Source organism: Plecotus auritus (assembly GCF_963455305.1).
Source record: "Plecotus auritus genome assembly, chromosome: 7".
Lineage (NCBI taxonomy): Eukaryota > Metazoa > Chordata > Mammalia > Chiroptera > Vespertilionidae > Plecotus > Plecotus auritus.
The window spans coordinates 67125753-67144131 of NC_137774.1; the positions used below are offsets into that span (position 1 = coordinate 67125753).

At 46.3% G+C, this 18379-nt stretch overlaps 2 protein-coding genes across 2 annotated transcripts; one reads left to right on the top strand and one right to left on the bottom strand.

Annotated features, from left to right (window-relative positions):
* The first annotated feature begins 63 nt into the window (after positions 1-63).
* On the top strand, positions 64-3922 carry ASPHD1 (aspartate beta-hydroxylase domain containing 1). Its single transcript, XM_080682157.1, has 3 exons — positions 64-1376; positions 2760-2873; positions 3528-3922. The coding sequence occupies exons 1-3, from the start codon at positions 506-508 to the stop codon at positions 3635-3637; spliced, it is 1095 nt and encodes a 364-aa protein (XP_080538283.1). The 5' UTR covers positions 64-505; the 3' UTR covers positions 3638-3922.
* A 552-nt stretch (positions 3923-4474) lies between these two features.
* KCTD13 (potassium channel tetramerization domain containing 13) lies at positions 4475-17907 on the bottom strand (the record flags this gene model as incomplete). The annotated part of the gene is made up of 6 exons (XM_080682158.1): positions 17456-17907; positions 15414-15583; positions 7412-7501; positions 7273-7325; positions 6433-6628; positions 4475-4711 (listed from the first exon to the last, which is right to left on the bottom strand). The coding sequence occupies exons 1-6, from the start codon at positions 17697-17699 to the stop codon at positions 4475-4477; spliced, it is 990 nt and encodes a 329-aa protein (XP_080538284.1). The 5' UTR covers positions 17700-17907.
* Between the last annotated feature and the right edge of the window lie 472 nt (positions 17908-18379).

The following is an 18379-nucleotide window of genomic DNA, read 5'->3' on the forward strand; positions in this document are numbered from 1 at the left end:
GGTAACTAAGCTGAGCAGACTGCTGTAGGGAGGAATGACGTCAGGATGTGTGAGAGCCAAGAAGGAGCGAGTAGGGGAGAAAGAGCGAGAGAGAGCGAGAGCGAGAGGGAGAGAACCCGCCGGCTGGGTGGAATGAGATTAGAGGGCTGTAGGAGAGAGAGAGGGGGGAGAGAGGAGAGAAGCCACTGCGGAGGACGACTGGTTGCAGGTTCCGGTCCCCAGGGCTGCGGGTCCAGTTGGGGTAGGAACTGCTGTCCAGGGAAGCTAGAAGGAAAGGGGCGGAGGGTGGGGGTGGAGGGAGGAGAGAAGAAAGGAAAGGGGGAGACGGAGGGTGGGGAAAGGAGAGGCGGAGGGTGAGAGAGGAAAGTGCCAGAAGGAGAAAGGAGAGGTAAGAGAGTGGGGAGAGAGGCAGAAGGGAAAAGGGTTGAAGGTACATAAGGGAGGAGAGAAAGAGGGAGATACAAGGTGGAGAAAAGACTTCAGAAGGAGGGAGAACAGAGTGGAAATGTGGAAGGGAAACAGCCCCGGGGGGAACCAGGGAGTAGCCATGGAGGAAGAACTGGGGGGACAGAGGAACTGGGGTCTGGAAGATGCCCCTGGCCTCTTGGCCATGGCGTCCCTGCCCATCATGTCTACGTGGCCTTTGCCCCTGGTCTCCTCAGCCTTCACCCTGCTGCTGGGAGCCCTCACTTCCCTTTTCCTCTGGTACTGCTACTACTTAGGCTCCCAGGACCTGCAAGCCCTGGCAGCTGAGAGTCGGGCTGGGGGTGTCAGTGGTGGGCCTGGGGGATGCTCTGAGGTTGGCAGGCCAAGCCCAGGGAGCTCTGGGGAGCCTGGGGAAGGACCTAGGACAGAAGGTCTAGTGAGCCGCCGCCTTCGGGCCTACGCCAGGCGCTACTCCTGGGCAGGGATGGGTAGGGTGAGGCGGGCAGCTCAGGGTGGCCCAGGCCCTGGGGGAGGGCCAGGGGTCCTGGGCATTCAGCGCCCAGGCCTGCTTTTCCTGCCAAACTTGCCCTCTGTGCCCTTTGTGCCCCGGGATGCCCAGCGACATGATGTGGAGCTCTTGGAAAGCAGCTTCCCTGCTATTTTGCGGGACTTTGGGGCTGTGAGCTGGGATTTCTCAGGAACTACCCCTCTGCCTCGGGGCTGGTCCCCACCACTGGCTCCTGGGTGCTACCAGCTCCTGCTGTACCAAGCAGGCCGGTGCCAGCCCAACAACTGCCGCCGGTGCCCTGGGGCCTATCGGGCACTGAGGGGGCTGCGGAGCTTCATGAGTGCCAACTCCTTCGGCAATGCTGGCTTTTCTGTCCTTCTTCCGGGGGCCCGGCTTGAAGGCCGCTGTGGGCCCACCAATGCCCGGGTCAGATGCCATCTGGGTAAGTAGATGATGCCTGCAGACAACCTCCTTGCTTATCCTCTGCCACTAGAGCTTTCTACACTGTGGTTCTGATCATACCTCTTCTCAGAAATCTTCCACTACAACTGTTGCCCACAGCAGTGGCATTTCCTAAGCTTCAGTTACCTGCAAACTATCTTCATAAGCTTTGCCATAGTCATTTACCACCTGAACTATGTTTCTTCATATGGACTCCCCCCACATTTTGTTTTACTTAAAAGGAATTTTTATAGAACAATGATAATCGTTATTACTTGTCCTAAATAGAAAGTAATCATAAAAACAAATTTAAACTTCAAAAAAGGCTTTACAATTTTTGGCTAAATAGTCTGAGACACAAGCCTACACTCTCTTTACTTAGAAGGGAGCAATGTTGGTAGGGTGTTAATGTCATGGTAGCACCAAACTTGAGATGCTCTTTTTGATGTTTTAAAGATTGAGAAAATGGAAAGGAAAACAAGTTTCTGGTTATTTAATCCCATGATGTTATTGTGCTACCAGATGGATGTATCCTCCACTTTGAAGCACACTCGCCTCAGGATCAAGTCTAGATTCTTTCTCTCCTCACCTCCCATCTGTTCCCTTCCTTGACTTTTCTCCCACCATGCTTTCAAAAATAAAGGCCTTCTGGCTAATCCTGGCAGACACCACATTCATGCTGTACCCTTAACCTAAAATGTCTTTACCTTTATCATTTTATCACCTCCTGGAAAACTCGTACTTAGTCTTTAGGACTCATATTTTCAAGTGTCACACCTCCTCTGGGATGTCTTCTTATTCCTCATCATTTGAAGTGGCTGCTCAGTTTTCTCACAGTACTCTACTGTGTGGTCCCTGGGCAAGGATGAAGTCATTAGTTTTATATCTCGCAGGAAGGGAAGGCCCAGCACATAATAGGTTCTTGAGTTAAATTGTCAGAAGCCCGGGAGGAGATGCCACTTTCTCCAGGAAGCCTTCCCTTTTCTCTAACAGAATAGATTGTGCTTTGCACTGCATTTCCCTTATCTCCCAGTACTTCTTTCAGCCAGTATCTATAATAATAAAAGGGTAATATGCTAATCAGACCAGATATCTTCCAGATGTCCTTCCTGACAAAGCCGGGGCCTAAGGGAAGCCAGCCCGGTTCCTGGGTGCTGGAGGGAAGCTGGTGCCGGCAGACGGGGGAAGGAAGGCCTACTCTTGCACTAATTTTCATGCATCGGGCCTCTAGTTGTTTTATAATTATATTCCAGTCACCTTCCAGAGAGCAAGAGGAACCGCCATAGAATCTGGTGTTTAGGACCCTCAGTCTGCTTTTTGACTGAATGGGATGGGCTCCTTCCATAGAGGCTGGAATGTTGGATGCCTGGGTCTTTTCCCACAGGTCTGAAGATCCCCCTTGGCTGTGAGCTGGTGGTTGGAGGTGAGCCCCAGTGCTGGGCTGAGGGACACTGTCTACTGGTGGATGACTCCTTCCTGCATACAGTGGCTCATAATGGTAATGGGGTCCCATTCTGCTAGAAGGGATGAAGGACTAAGAGTGAAGGGGAATAGATGAGAGGCTGCAGACTCAGGCCCACTGGCTTGCTGTTAAAGTACCACCATTTTCTAGCTGCATAACCTTGAACAAGTCATAATTTCCAGTCACCTGTGAAATGGGGAAACTGCTTTGTTGATCAGGTGGCTGAAGGATTAAATAAATTAATATAGGTTCAAAGTGGTTAACAGCACAAGACCCTGGGCCTGGATCTGGGTTCCTGTGCTCCTCTGGCACTTACATGGTTAGATGCCACCAAGTAGGTGGCAACATCTTAACTACAGGTATGTTGTCGGGCCTGAGGGCCTCCTCCACCCTTGTCAAGGGGAATGCTAACCTTCTCTCCTTTCATACAACACATACCTCTGGCACTTACTAGCTGCATGAACTTGGGCAAGTTATTTAACCTCCTTGTGCCTGTTACTTTGTATAAAATAGGAATAATTATGGAACTATCTCAGAGTATGTTTTGATGATTAAGAGTTAATACACATAATGAACAGTGCCCGGCATTTACTTACCAAGTGTTTGCTTTTTTTGATTACTTGGTGAGTGCTCTGGCATATAAGTACTTAATGTCAGCTACTCTCCTGCCTTCATTCCCATGTACCCTAGGCTCCCCTGAAGATGGACCTCGAGTGGTCTTCATCGTGGACCTTTGGCATCCCAACGTGGCTGGAGCTGAGCGCCAGGCCCTTGACTTTGTCTTTGCACCAGACCCTTGAAGGAAGGTGTTGCCTTCAGACATCTGGGCTGGAGATATGCTGCACTCAGGCGTGGTTGCATGGTAGCCAGGACCTCCTCTCCAATGCAGGAGGTGGGGTGGGGCTGAGGGTGGGAACTTGCCAGTGAAACATCGAAATGCAGATCTTAAATTCTCTTTTACTCCTGACTACTTTCTTCCCAGCTACCAGCCCCACAGCAGGGGTGCATATATTCCCATTCAGCTAGCTAGGTACCCCCTTAACATAAGCCATCTCCCTGGCCATCACCCTGGGAGTTAGCAACAGATCCTCAATTCAACTTTATTTCAATAATTTAATAGAAAATTAAAATAATAAATAATATGAAACAGATTGAGAAGACAGCTGAGCTGGTGCAGGCCCAGGCTAATACAAAGTTAAAGAGGTAGGGAGACTAGAAAGGGAAAGAGGGAGCAAACTACCCTGCACAATGGTTGAGAGGCAGCTCAGAATGTGGAGGGTGTTATTAAGGGCTGGCTTGACACTTTGGCATGTACAATGTACTAAAAAGAGAAAGAGAACTCTACATCATTTTAAACCAGCTGGTAAGGGAAAATAGCAGGGCAAGAGTGGTGATAAGGGAATGAATGTAGGCCTTCTGAAGGGCTCTGACTGAGGGAAGGGGCTGGAATGTACCGTGTTATTAGCAATGAAGTGAGAATGAATGGAAAAGGGCCAAAGTGAAAGTACCATGCAATAAAAGGACAGAAGGGAGACCCACGACTTGGCCAGCAAAGTCGGGGCAAAGGTATGGGAAGGGGAGGAAAAGAAAGGGACTGGGTCCCAGTGGCAGAAGAAAAACAAGGAGAAAGGTCAAGATCAGTCCTTGAAGACAATCTGTTGGCCATGAGGACGCTCGTCATGGGTGATGTGGCGCCGGACATGGATCCTGCGGACACGATGCTCTCGGTTCTCCTCATCCTCCCCTCGGGCCACCCCACCACCTCCAGCTACACCCCCTGTGGCCTCCAGGAGGGCTGGGTCTGGGCCCCGGGAAGTCTCGTAGATCAGGATATTCAGGGTCTCCTCAAAGATCCGGGCCTCTGGGAATTCCACCTGTAAAAGGCCAGCAATCCCCAGCTCCCATCCTCTGGTCCAGCCACACAGCGACCCCTTTCCCCCAGCTGCTCCTGCACTGGCACACCTCCTAGTCTTTGCAATCACAGGTTCTTTGGCTGGACTGCCCTCTTTGCAAACTCAGCAAAGTCACACTTATACTTCAAGGTCCAGCTCTGAAGTCGGGCAGTTATTTATTTTCTCTCCTTTGCTACTAAGTCTCTTGGTATATTCTTTCATTAGACAAACCTTATTGAATAAGTGCACTGTACCAGGTGTTGTTCTAGACATTGGGAACATAGCAACGAACAAAACAAAGTTCCTATCTCAGAAAGTTTACATTCCAGGGGGAGGACACAGACATACATTTAACAAAATACAAACTGTCAGATGATCACAAATGTTATGGGGGGTGGGGGGGAACCTATAGCAGGAAAGGGGGTGGGGATAGTCACGGCCAGGAATGTTCTTAGAGGGTATTCAGAGAAGGCCTCACTGAGAAGATGATGCTTGAGCAATGGCCAAAGGAGAAGAGGGAGGGAGCTAGGTGGGTAACTAGAGGAAGAGCAGTCTGGGAAGAGGAAACAGCAAGTGTAAAAACTCTGGCACAAGAGTGGGTTTAGTGTATGATTTGAACATCAGCAGCAAGGCCAATGCACCGGCACAGAGTGATGAAGTAGAAAGGGATGAAACAAAGAGGTGACTGGGGGTTCCCCTTGTGTGTCTTGGAGGAATATAACTAACATAACTCTTAACAAGCTACCTTCTAATTATTGGTTTATCTTCTTGTCTTCCCAATAACAGAGGAAGCTTCTTAGAGCTGGGTTATTCATTCACACATTCAATAAATGTTTCCTAGCTTCCACTGTGAGAGAAGCTCTTCTTTGAGCCTCCACTAGTGCTAAAGAAATAGGAAAAAAAAAAAAAAAAGATACAGCCCTACTCTCAAGGAGCTAACACCTTACTACTGAAGTAACTCCCCCTCACCACCCTCAGCATCCCCAGCTTTATTTAGCTAAGGAAGAAGAATGACCAACTTTGTCTGGGATTGTTAGGGTGAACATTCATGAGTGAAGGTGTCTCAAATAAAGTGATGCTTGACTTGGGTCTTAAAGATTAAGTACAAATTCATCATGCAGACAGGGATGAGGAAAAATAATCCCAAGAAAAAGGAATAATGTAACCTTGGCTGGTGTTTCTAAGTGGTTATAGCATCAGCTGAGCACTGAAAGGGCAGTGGGTTCAATTCCTGATCAAGGGCATGTACCTGGGTTGCAGATTTGATCCCCTGCCCTGGTTGGGGCACGTGCAGGAGGAAACCAATCAATGTCTCTCTCTCACATTGATATTTCTCCCGCCCCCACCTTCCACTCTGTCTAAAAGTCAATGGAAAAAAATATCCTAGGGTGAGGATTAACAACAACAAAAAGGAATAATGTGTGCAAAGTTGGGGAGGTGTGAAATAGCATTTGGTACGTAGAGACTTTCAAGATTCTGGTGTATCTGAGGCACATCCCTCATGAAGGTCAGAAGAGACCAGGCTAAGACTGTCAGAGGCTATGGTATGACATCATGATTTACACAGTTAAGACCCCAGAATTTGGATCCTGACTCTCAGTGAGTCAGGATCCCTGCCTGATCTGCTCAGCTGCCTTTGTCCAGGGTCCTGGTCCTGCCAACCACCATAGCCCTCCCTGACCAGGCCCTGAACCCCTTCTGACCTTGGTCTGCTTCTTCTCCGTGGCATAGACAATGGAGGTGCAGCACACCTCGGCGATTTTGCGGCCCTGCCCGTAGAAAGACCAGCAGCAGATCTCGTCCCCCAGTACATCCTTGAGGAAGAGCAGCCGCCCATGGAAGCGCAGGGCCAGTTTGTCAAACAGCTCGATGTTCTTAAGTAGGTTGTCATCTGAAGTGCTGAAGACCAGGGGCCAGGAGGCCTCAGCACAAGCGGCTTCCCACCCTCTGTTCCCCCCAGCATAGGGTCCTGCCCAGGGGTTTGGTGCCCAGAAGGGACCTTCCTCCACCCCTGGGGCCAGGCCAAGCAGGCCTCTGCAAGGAAGCAGCATTTGCTGAGCAAATCCCAGCATAGCAGAGTGGCTACCTGTGCAGTCTCTGGAGTCAGGCTGTGTCACCTGGCATCCTAGCTCCACCACTTTTTAACTGGGTGAAACTAGGCAAATTACTTCACCTCTCAGTGCCTCAATTTCCTTAGCTGCAAAATGGAGATCACAATACCTCCTTCAAACAATTGTGAGGATTACGTATTAATATATGTAAAGCACTTAGAATAATGCCTGTTATAACATAAGCACTTAGTAAATGCTAGTCATTATCATCAAATCCTCACCAAAACTCGTTTACTGATAAAACTAAAGCTCAGAAGTGAAAATGACTTGTCCGAGGTCCCCAGTGGTTAAGTGGCAGAGCTGGAATTCCCATTCAGGCAGGCACTCCTTTCGTCCTTCTGTGTGGCCACAGCCCTCCCCTTGGGCCAGGAGCAGAGCTGTCTCGAGCCCAGGGTTCCACCCAGTGCACCTCCCTAGCCCCATGGCAGTCACCTGGTGTAGGAGTACTTGTTGTTACTGCGGTTGTGCAGGAGCTTCACCACGGGCTGTTGGGGGAGAGAGGATGGAGAAGGGTGGGGCTGAGGCTGCAGGGAGAGGCCCCAACCTCCACCTTAAGGACTCAGGGCCTCACCTTGGAGGTGCTGGCCAGGAGCTGCTGCTCCTCCTGGGGAGATGTCACCATGGGGACGAGGCACAGCTGGGACAGGGTCTCCCTTTTTTGCTGGAGAAGAAGTGGAAGGTGGTTAACAGCACAACCAAAGGTCACTCACTTACCCACTTAAAAGTCATCAAAAGCTACTTGCCACCTTTTGGGGGAAAATCCAGACTCCTTAGCTGTCCACAAGACTCTGCAGCATCTGGCATCTCTGATCTTGTCCCTACCTCTCTCCCCTGCTTGCTGGGCTTCAATCCCACCAATGGCTTGCTGTGTGGCACATCCGGTTTGTGCCCACCTAACCCTTTGCTGTTCCCACTACCAGAGACACTTTGCACTAAGTTTCCGTGGCTGGCTCCTCCACATCATTCAGATCTCAACTCAAATAGTGCCCCTCAGGGTGCTGGTCCTCCTCCCTAAGCTCCCTGGCTACAGCAGCCTCCTCTACTTCCTCTTCACAGTATCAGTTCACTTTCTTCACAGCACTCAGTTCCTCACATTTTCTCAGTTTTTAGTCTATTTGCTAATGTTCTGTCTCTTCCCATGTAGGTGGTAAGCGCACAGTGTACAATAGACGCTCAGTAAGTATCTGTTAAATTAATGAATCTGGCTGGGTGAGAGGCTGGAGGCAGAATCAGAACCAGACACACAGGCTTCTTTCCTTTTTTCTGTCTTCTAGAATTGTCATGCCAAAGCTCCTCTCACCTCTCCCAACCTATAAACTAGATGTGCAATTCTAACACAAATTAAAAAAAATTTTTGAGACACTCATAAAACTTTTTCTAAAATTAATATGGAATAAAAGTCTACTATTATTTAAGTCAATTTAAAAAATAGCCAGATATTAAAATATCCTACAAACCCATAATAATGAAAACAGTGTTGTTTTGGTGCAGAAACTAACAAAAACAATGGAACACAATAGAGAGATTGGAAACAGACTAATGTATATATGAGAACTGATATTTACAAAGATGACACCACAAATCAATGGGGAAAGTATGGAGTGTGAATTGATTATTGCTGTGTAACAAACTGTTCCAAAATTTAACAGTTTAAATCAACAATCAACATTTCTCAGTTTCTGTGGTTCAGGAATTCAGGAGTTTAGCTGGGTGGTCCTGGCATGGGGTCTCTCATGGGGTTGTAGTCAAGTCAGCTGGGGCTGCAGTAATCTGAAGGCATGACTGAGTCTGGAGAATTTGTTTCTGAGAAAGCTTGTTCATATGGCTGTCAAGTTCATGCTGGTTATTGGCGGGAAATATCTTATCCCTATCCCTTGGACTTCTCCACAGAGTTGCTTGAGTGCCCTTATAACATGGCAGCTGGCTTCTCCAAAGCAAGTAATTCCAGGGGTAGCAAGGTGGAGACCTGGATGTCTTTTATGACCTAGTTTTGTCAGACCTATTCAGTGTGGGAGGAAACTATACAAGAGAATGAATTCTGAAAATAAGATCATTGGGGACTGCCTTAGAGGCCCGCTCCCATTGATTCAAATCCCTCCCACATGCAAAATACATTTATGGCTTCCAATGATTCCCCAAAGTCTCATCTCATTACAGCATCAGCTTGAAGTACAGAATCTTGCCATCTAAATCAGGTCCAGGTGGGGATGAGGTGCCTTGGATGTAGTTCCTTAACTAGCTCCTTAAGTACATTTGCTCTTGATCTGAAGACCTGTGAACTCAAGACAAGTCGCCTCTTTTCCAAGTACCCAATACACAATGGTGGGACAGACATAAGGATACAAATTAGGGCACTCTTGTTCAAAAGGGCGGGGCAGGGGACAGGAGGCACCTAGAAGTCACTGCTTAACGAAAATTCTTAATCCAGCTGGACAAATGTTGGGAGTTCTCTGATGCCTACTCTTACCCCAAAATGATTCTCTATAGGTTTGGTTCTGCTCTGAGTTATCCTTCCTTTTCCATGAAAGACAGTCCATGCTTGTAGCTCCACAGTTTCCTTAGTTGCTTCCTGCCTGCAGAATTTTGGGGTTCTAAAGGCCTCTTCTCCTCTTGCACTATCTCTGCGCCTTTCAGTGCTTTTGCCAAAAGAATTCTCTTAAAATTTATTGGGTATCTTGTGTCTTGGGGTTCACTTCACTAGGCAAAAGCCACGTATATAAATCTCTGTGAAATAAGCTCTTCTCTACTTTGGGCTTGTGCAAGACTGCTGAGGGGCATCTTTAAGCTTCTTAGATGCACTATTATTTGATTGAATGATTCTCTGAGATATCTTCTTGGATATTTTTGAGATTTTAAAAGATTTACAATTGCATCCACAGCTTCCCCTTTAGACCAAGTTTTACTGAAAATACCCTGTATTTGCTCTTGGCCTACAAGCTATTTGTTGTTTTGTTTTTTAATATATATATATATATATATATATATATATATATATATATATTCTTGATTTCAGAGAGGAAGGGAGAGGGAGAGATAGAAACATCAATGATGAGAGAGAATTATTGATCAGCTGCCTTCTGCTCACCCCCTCCCGGGGATTAAGCCTGCAACCCAGGCATGTGCCCTTGACTAGAATCGAACCTGGGACCCTTCAGTCCACAGGCTGACACTCTATCCACTGAGCCAAACTCAGTAATTCCTGGCTCCTTTTTGTTCAACTGTTTTACTTTTAGCTTACCCTCTCCTCTTTTATTTTACTGTAAGCAACCAGAAACATTGTGGCAACTTCAACAGTCTGGAAATCTCTTTAGCTAGGTCACCCAGTTCATCAGGTATGTTTCTACCTTCCACATTACTGTGGGAGACAGTGTTGCTAAACTTCTGCCACTACAGAACAAGGAATCGCCTTTGCACCAGTTTCCAGTAACATTTTCCTCACTGCAGCCTCCTTAAAGGTCATCAGACTCCTATAAACGAACGCTTTAAAAAAACTATTTAGGCTTTTATTAACACTCTTCAAAGTCCTTCCAGCTTCTGCCCACTTCCCAGGTCTAAAACCATGCCCACATTTAAAGTTTTTGTTATGGCAGAATCCCACTCCAGATATCAAAATCTGTTATCTATTTCTGGGCAACAAATTACTACAAACTTATTGGCTTAAAACAAACATTTATTATCTCAGTTTCTGGAGGTTGGGAACTGAGATTGGCTTAGCTAGGTGGTCCTGGACCACGGTCTTTTATGAAGTTGGAGTCCAGATGTTGGCCAGGGCTGTAGTTATCTGAAGACCTGAATAGGCCTCAAGGATCCGCTTCTGAGATACTTCACCCATATGAGTGGGAGTTTGTGCTGGCTGTTGGCAGGAGGCTTCAGTTCCTCACCAAGCTAGGGCTGCTCGAGTATCCTCACATGGCAGCTGGCTTCCCTCAGAATGAGTGATCCCAGAGAAGGGCAGAAACAGCAATATCTTTTATGACCTAGCTTTAAAAGTCACATGCTATCATTTCTGCAATATCCTATTGGTTACATAGGTTAGCCCTATTCAGTGTGGGAGGGGATTAATAAACATGAGCCAGAATAAGCAGGAAGCAAGAATTTTGGACAATTTTGGTGGCCATTTTTTTAAAAAATTTTTTTTATTGATTTCAGAAAGGAAGGGAGAGGGAGAGAGAGATAGAAACATCAATGATGAGAGAGAATCATTGATCGGCTGCCTCCTACATGCCTCTTACTGGGGATCGAGCCCACAATCCAGTCATGTGCCCTGACAGGGAACTGAACCGTGACCTCCTGGTTCTTAAGTCCACGCTTAACCACTGAGCCATGCCAGCTGAGCTTGGTGGCCATTTTGGACACTGGCTAGCACAGACTGTTTAATAAATGGCATTGGGAAAACTAGTTCACTATAAGGAGGACAAAAAAGAGTTAAATCCCTTCATAATTCATATTTACAACAGTGAATTTCATTTAGATTAAAAGATCCACATATAAAAGATAGAAATATAAAGCTGTTTTAAAAATGCAGAATGGAAAAAAACTTCTTAAACAAGATCCTAAAGGATACACCTTTAGGCAAAAAAAAAAAAAAATAAAGAAAGAAAAAAAAAAAGGAATTTGTCTACATTAAATTCAGAATTTCTCTGGTTGACAATGGAAACCTTACAAATAACCACACTTAATAATGTTGACGGTATGATAGAATTATAATTATTCTACAACCCCAATGAAATTACTGACTCAGGTAAGGGTTACCAATTGGTGTGTGGTTGATAGGTAATTGCCATTCATATACTGCCAAAATAACATCATATAGACTACTTTATAGTTGGCAACAAGGGAATATAACTACAATGGAAGGATCACACCAACATCATCTGAATCAAGGGGCTAATTCTGAGCATCACTAATGATGAGCCACATTAGCAATATTATGGATCTCTCAATACAAACAATATGAAAAATATAAAATTACCTAAAATGTATCCTAACCAAAATGTTTAATATCAAGCCTTTATATCCATCATGTAGTTTATAGAAAACTCAGAATGGGGTGGGTTACAAACCAAATGATACCTCAAGTAAACAACCAGGCAAATTTGGAAATTGGGTCTTTAACAAGTCAGCATCGTGAGAAAAAAGGGACTGGGTTGGAAGAACCTTGAAGAACACAATAACCAGAGATGGTGCAAGGATCTAGACTGGGTCCTTGTTTAGATGAATCAGCTATAAAAGACATGTCTAGAATGTGTGTATGTCATGAATATTAGATAAAATTTTATTGACATGGAAAGATGGCAATTATTAACAAACAAAGCAGATTACAAACAGCACATACAGTGTGATTGTATTTTGGCAAACACACACATACACACACACACACACCCCTGGAAGGACATTTGATACTTTGTATTTTCAATTATCTGTGTTTTCTAAATTTCTATAACATATACATACTGCTTTAAAAATAATAAATGGTTATTTACAATTAAAAAAAAGTCCAAGTATTTCCATTCAACAATAGCTGCTATAGGCAAGTGACATTCTAGGAGAAAATGCTGGCAACAGCTGAAACTGACTAGAAATTATTTTCAGAACCAAACTTCTTCAGCTGGGGTTCCTCTCCTGAATCTGAAAACCTAGCAAATAATCTGAGTAACTATTTTCTGAACTTTTCCAAGGAGGGTAGGTAAGTAGTACCATTCTAGATACATAGGAGAACAGTAAATTTATTATGCATAATACATGCCTTAGGGAAACAGGCCTTAATTCTCCATAGGAACTAAGCTAAATTATGCAAGGATTCCTGTAAAGTAACAAGAAAAATATATTTTTTAAATGTTTTAAAATATTTTTATTGATATTTAGAGAGAGAGAAAGTGGGGTAGAGAAAAACATCCTCAATCAGCTGCCTCCTGCATGCCCCCTACCGGGATTGAACCACAATGGGGGCATGTGCCCTGACCAGGAATGGAACTGTAACCTCTTGGTTCATGTGTCGATGCTCAACCACTAAGCCACATGGCCGGCCAAGAAAAAGATTAAAAAAAAAAATTTCAGTAGAAACTTTGGTAAAGAATATGAATAGGCAGCTCAGTTGGTTGACCATCGTCTCATACACCAAAAGGTTGAGGGTTTGATTCCCAGTCAGGCACATACTTAGGTTGCAGGTTCCATCCCACTTGGAGCAGGCTGGGGCTTGTATGGGAGGCAACTGATTGATGTTTCTTTCTCTCTCCCTTCTTCTCTCTAAAAATCAACAAACACATGGAAAAATAACAGAGTATGAACATAAGGGGAAACCAAAAAAGCTAGTATATAAAAAGATCTCATTAGTAATGAGAGTAATGCAAATTTAAATGAGATCACTCTATACAAATCAGATTGGCAAAATTAGAACACTGGATCATGCTATGTGCTGTCAAGGATATGCAGAAACTAGATCCCTTATGCACTGCTGAACAAGAGTGTAAAGTGCTACAGCCATTCGGGAGAGTAATCTGATGATATTGATGAATTTTTTTGGTATGTGTCTTGTGACCCAGCAATTCCACTCCCAGCTACAATCATGAGAAACTCTGGCCCAGGACCCACAAGGGCACATGTATGAAGATATTCACGGTGGCACCATTTGTGGGGGCAGAAAGTGGAAAGTCCCTCTAGGTCTCTAACCTCAGGGGAATGCATATATAAAATATGGTGCATGCATACCGTAGATTCCTGTGCAATAGTTAGAAGCAAAGAACTAAATGTACATGGAGCAGCATGAACAAATCTTGAAAAAAGTACTGAATTAAGAAACAAAACACACGATCCGTAACTCAAATGCCATTTATAGAAACTTAAATGCATACAAAATAATGCTTTAGCATTTCAAGGGAACAAACATAATCCAAGCATATGGAAGAGTACCTATGGGGGAAAGGGAAGTGAGCAGGGGTTTGGAAATAAAGGGGAAAAAAATAAAAAGAGAAAAGATTTGCATAGACCAATGATGATTAAGTGCTACACACTGAGGAGTATGATGGACTCAACATTCTGTCCCCAAGTCTTCAAAACAAAAACAAAAATCTCCAAACAAGCAAACACTAGCCAAGTGGGGTGGGATGGGAATGGTCTCAGGGAAACCTGGAAGGGAGGTAGTTGGAGCATAAAAGGAAAAACACTGTACTTGGAAGTCAGATAACCTGGGGTTGAATGTGAGCTTAGCTGCTTACTGGCTCTTTGACCTTGGATGCATCCCTAACTTCCTCTTAAAAAAAAAAATTCGTCAAACAGGGGTATAAGATGAACATACAAGCAGATAGCAGAATCACTCCTGACACACAGGAGTGATTATGTGGGTGTGGATAACATTAGGTAAACATTAGCTTCAGGAGTGGGTGTGAGATAACATTAGACGAATGTAAAACTATAGCTCAGGAATGCATTTCCAAGATCATCCCATTCAAACTGCAAGTGGTTACCCATTAATGGGTCATGAAATAAGCTTAATGGGTCTCAAAGAGCATTAAAAGAAAGGAAGAAAATATTTCAGAATGTATTTCACTGAAAGTATCATTTTATAAAACTCTTATTTCAGTTATGAATATAAAATGCATTTTTTCTATGGGATGCAGTCACAAAGTTTGAAAACTATGGATACAGCCCAAAGAAATTCTATACTTTTGGATTCCAAGAATAAGTATTCCCCAAGGTAACAGACACTTGTTCATAACTGCCACTTTTTAATATACAAAGAACATCAAAAAAGAAACCTTTATAGTCTCATTAATATTGTATCATAAAAGAAAGGATGTTTTAACATTGTAAAAACAGGACAGAATAAAGGGCTTTATGTAAAACTCACTACATTGTACATATTTTTCTCACTTCTCTATCTTTTGGAACATGAGGACAGAATGCCAAGGTAGAAATTGACTCACTCAAGGCCAGCCAATCAGCTATAGTAGAGGTGACACTTAACCCATATGTCCTGGCTGTACTTCCCAATATCTTCTCCTCAGAACCCTGAGATCCACAGAAATGAAGCACAGCAGGTAGGGCTCTGGAACCCCAAACCTTCTATCAAAAAAAAAAAATTTTAAAGCCCCTGAGGGTGGGTGGGGTGTTGCCTGCCAAGATAGAATCAGATTATGGAAGTCACTACATTCCAGTTTAAGTTTAGATTTTTTTCCCTAGTGGCACAAGAGAGTTATTTATGACTTGATTTCTGGGCAAAGTGGAGACTAGATTGCGATTATTTTTGAGGATAATTAATCAGGTGGTAACATAACAGCTCGTTTGGCTGGGTAGAAACAGCAAGAAGCAGAGAGCAATCATTTAACCACTGCAATAGTCTTGGCATGAGATGTTGAGAGGGGCCCTGCCTAAAACAGCAGGGATGCAGAAGACAGCACCCCCAAATTTTCTGGGGTCATGGCTACTCAATGCCAAGCCAGACGCAGCCTCTCATAGTAGTAGCCCATATTTCCTTTCATTGTTTCTAATGCCTTTATATCTAATTACTTGAGCAGCTCTCCCAGGGTCATGGGCATAGGAGTGGAACTCAGGAGGTGGGGGGGAAGGACCCTCACCTGTAGTGCCAGCTGGCAGTCCTCAATCAGGCCCTGTACCAGGTAGTAGCGTGCTTCACCTAGCAGCTCCCCCAGTTCTCTGGTACTTTCAGGCAGTGGCACAGACCCATCCCGAAGGTAGTTGAGGATTGTACCAAAGTGGCGGCCGCTCCGGTCAATCAGCACCCAGCCTGGTGGGATAGGGAGAAGAAAGAGAAGCAATGGCCCTGGAGCTACTAAACTTTTATGAAAAAAGGATTCCAAAGCTACAAGTCTGAATTTTTCTCAAACCTCTGTGTTATCCAAGGAAATACCATTAAAATATGTCCAGTGAGTGTTTCCATGGTGCCCCCTTTTATATATATACTAGAGGCCCAGTGCACAAATTCATGCACCAGTGGGGTCCCTCGGCCTGGCCTGCGGGACCGGGCCAAAACCAGCTCTCCAACATCCCCTGAGGGGTCCCAGATTGCGAGAGGGCGCAGGCCAGGCTGAGGGACCCCACCAGTGCACGGGGCCGGGGAGAGACACGGGAGGCTGGTCAGCCAGGGAGGGACTGCAGCAGGGCTCCAGGGCGTTTCTGGCCCATCTCACTCAGTCCTGATCTACCAGACCCCAGTAGCAAGCTAACCTGCCGGTCGGAGCGTCTGCCCCCTGGTGATCAGTGCATGTCACAGCGAGCGGCTGAGCAACCTTAGCATATCATTAGCATATTAGGCTTTGATTGGTTGAACAGCTGACTGGCCGACTGGATACTTAGCATATTAGGCTTTTATTATGTAGGATATATACACACACACACATACACACTGAGTGGTCAGATTATTATGATCTCTGAATGCATAATAATCTGGCCACTCAGTGTATATCCTATATAATAAAAGGCTAATATGCAAATTGTCCCCTCGACCAGGAGTTCGACCAGCAGGCAGGCTGGCCACCGCCCATGTCCCCTCCCCCTGGCCAGGCTGGCCGGACCTCACCCATGCACGAACATCAATGATGAGAATCATTGATTGGCTGCCTCTTGCACGCAGAGGACTGGGGATCAAACCCGCAATCCAGGTATGGGCCCTGACCAGGAATGGAACCCACAATCTTTTGTGGCACAGGACGACACTCCAACCAATGGAGCCACCCAGCCAGGGCACATGCCTCTTTTTATTGGTATGTTTGTTTATTGTTCTCCCCTGTCCCCATAAAAAAGGTAAACTCAATAAGGCTAATCTCCTCAGATTCATTTACCCAAACAAAGTATCTCCAGTATGAACTGGCACTTTACAAATACTTACTGAGTAAGTAACTTCTTCACCTTTAGACAGTTGAAGACTGAGCTCCACCTCCCAAATGTTTATTTTCCTGCACTCAAAATCTTTAACATCCCTTGGGTCCCCCCCTCCAATACTGTAAGATTCCATTTGGGCCTGTGAGGCCCAAACCTGAATGCAACACTCCAAGAAGGTAAGGTTCACCTGCCAGAGAGAACCCTCCACCCTCCACTCTGGTGTCCCTGGAAAAGCAAACGCAGCCTCTCCTTCTACAACCTGCATTTGCAGATGGTGTCTTAGAGTGCATTAGGGGAAACACAGACACAGACAAGATCTTCCAACTCCGCAGGCTGGGTGTTAGCAGCGCTAAAATAGAGGGGAACAAAAGGCTGGGCAGCTGGGAAAAAAAAATGACCTAAGGTTGCCTGGACGGATGCTGCTGGTTCCCAAGGTTTTTGAGCTGAGGAGTTAAGGGTGGGAGAATTGGGTGGGAGTGGGAATGAAAATTCTGAAGTGACATGTTAAATCACTTACCACAGGGTCTGGCAGCGTTGCAGAGGGGGTTGTTTCTAAGTGTAGGTTGTTGCTGGGGGTCAAGACTGGGGGAGGAGGAAGATTATGAACGAAAAAGGGAAGACGAGATGGGATGTGGGGATGGAAGGATGTGAGAGTGAGTTGACTGGAGAGCAGTAAGAAGAGGGAAGGAACATGAAGACCCTGGGCAACGAAAGACTAGGAGTGAGGGAGGCGGCGACCCGGAGGGTGGAGGGCAGCACAAGTAAGGGCGTGCGGTACCTCCGGCGTCGGTGAGTACCTCGGCGCGGCCGCTGAACATGGCCTTGAGCAGGGTGTCCTGTCCCGTAAGGGTACGCAGCGTAGTGTAGTGAAGCGAGCCCCCCACGTTTAGCTTCACGTACTTGCTGTTCGGGGTCTGCAGCTGGAGCCCGGCGGCGGCGGAGCCAGGCTCGAGTCCCCAGGGCTTAGGGACTTCCAGGGATAGGGCCCCGGCCGCCGCCGGGCCCGACGCCTCGGCCGACATGCCAGGTGGTGGCGGCGGCGGCCTTAGGTTCTCTCCGCGCCCTCCGGCCGCTCCCCAGGACCACGGGTCCGACCCCTCCTGCCGGACAGCCCGGCCTACACTCCCACACGTCGCCGCTACTGAGAAACACTGGCCAACAGCCCCAGCGGGCCAGCACCTCCCAGCAGCGCAGCCCAACAGTTGCGCAGGCGCGTCAACGACCCGTCCCAACCTCGCGCGGCGGGGAGTGCGGAGCATGCGCAGTGGCCTTTGATTGGTACAGGGCCTGGTGCAGGCTGCGGAGACGTGCGGCTGCGTGCCCCTCGTTAATACCGGAGACCAGATCCCGGCGGCGCCTGGCCACCTGCCTGATGTGGAAAGCGACGTCCCGGTGACTTGGTTGGGCTTGCGCTCTCAGAGCGATTCCAAAGCGTGACGGGGAAACTGAGGCCCCGAGGAGCAGGGTATTGGGCAAAGTATTCCGCCTGCCAGCCCCTCGCACTGGACAGAGGAGAGCTGCAGACACCAAGGGAAGCTCTTAAAGAATGCTGTTAAAAGACGAAAATCCAGCTGAGTAAATGTAAAGGTCAAATTGGCTTTATTCAACCATTCATGAATCAGATGGCATCCCATCTAGCAAATAGAAAGGAGCTCCCTAAGCTACAGGAAATAAAAGGTTTTTAAAGGCAGAAAGGGGGGCA

Excerpts from the sequence above, each read along its gene's own strand:
- ASPHD1 (XM_080682157.1), top strand. The coding sequence starts at position 506 with ATGTGGAAGGGAAACAGCCCCGGGGGGAACCAGGGAGTAGCCATGGAG. Across the intron at positions 1,377-2,759 it reads CCGGGTCAGATGCCATCTGG|GTCTGAAGATCCCCCTTGGC; the intron begins GTAAGTAGATGA and ends CTTTTCCCACAG. Across the intron at positions 2,874-3,527 it reads GCATACAGTGGCTCATAATG|GCTCCCCTGAAGATGGACCT; the intron begins GTAATGGGGTCC and ends CATGTACCCTAG.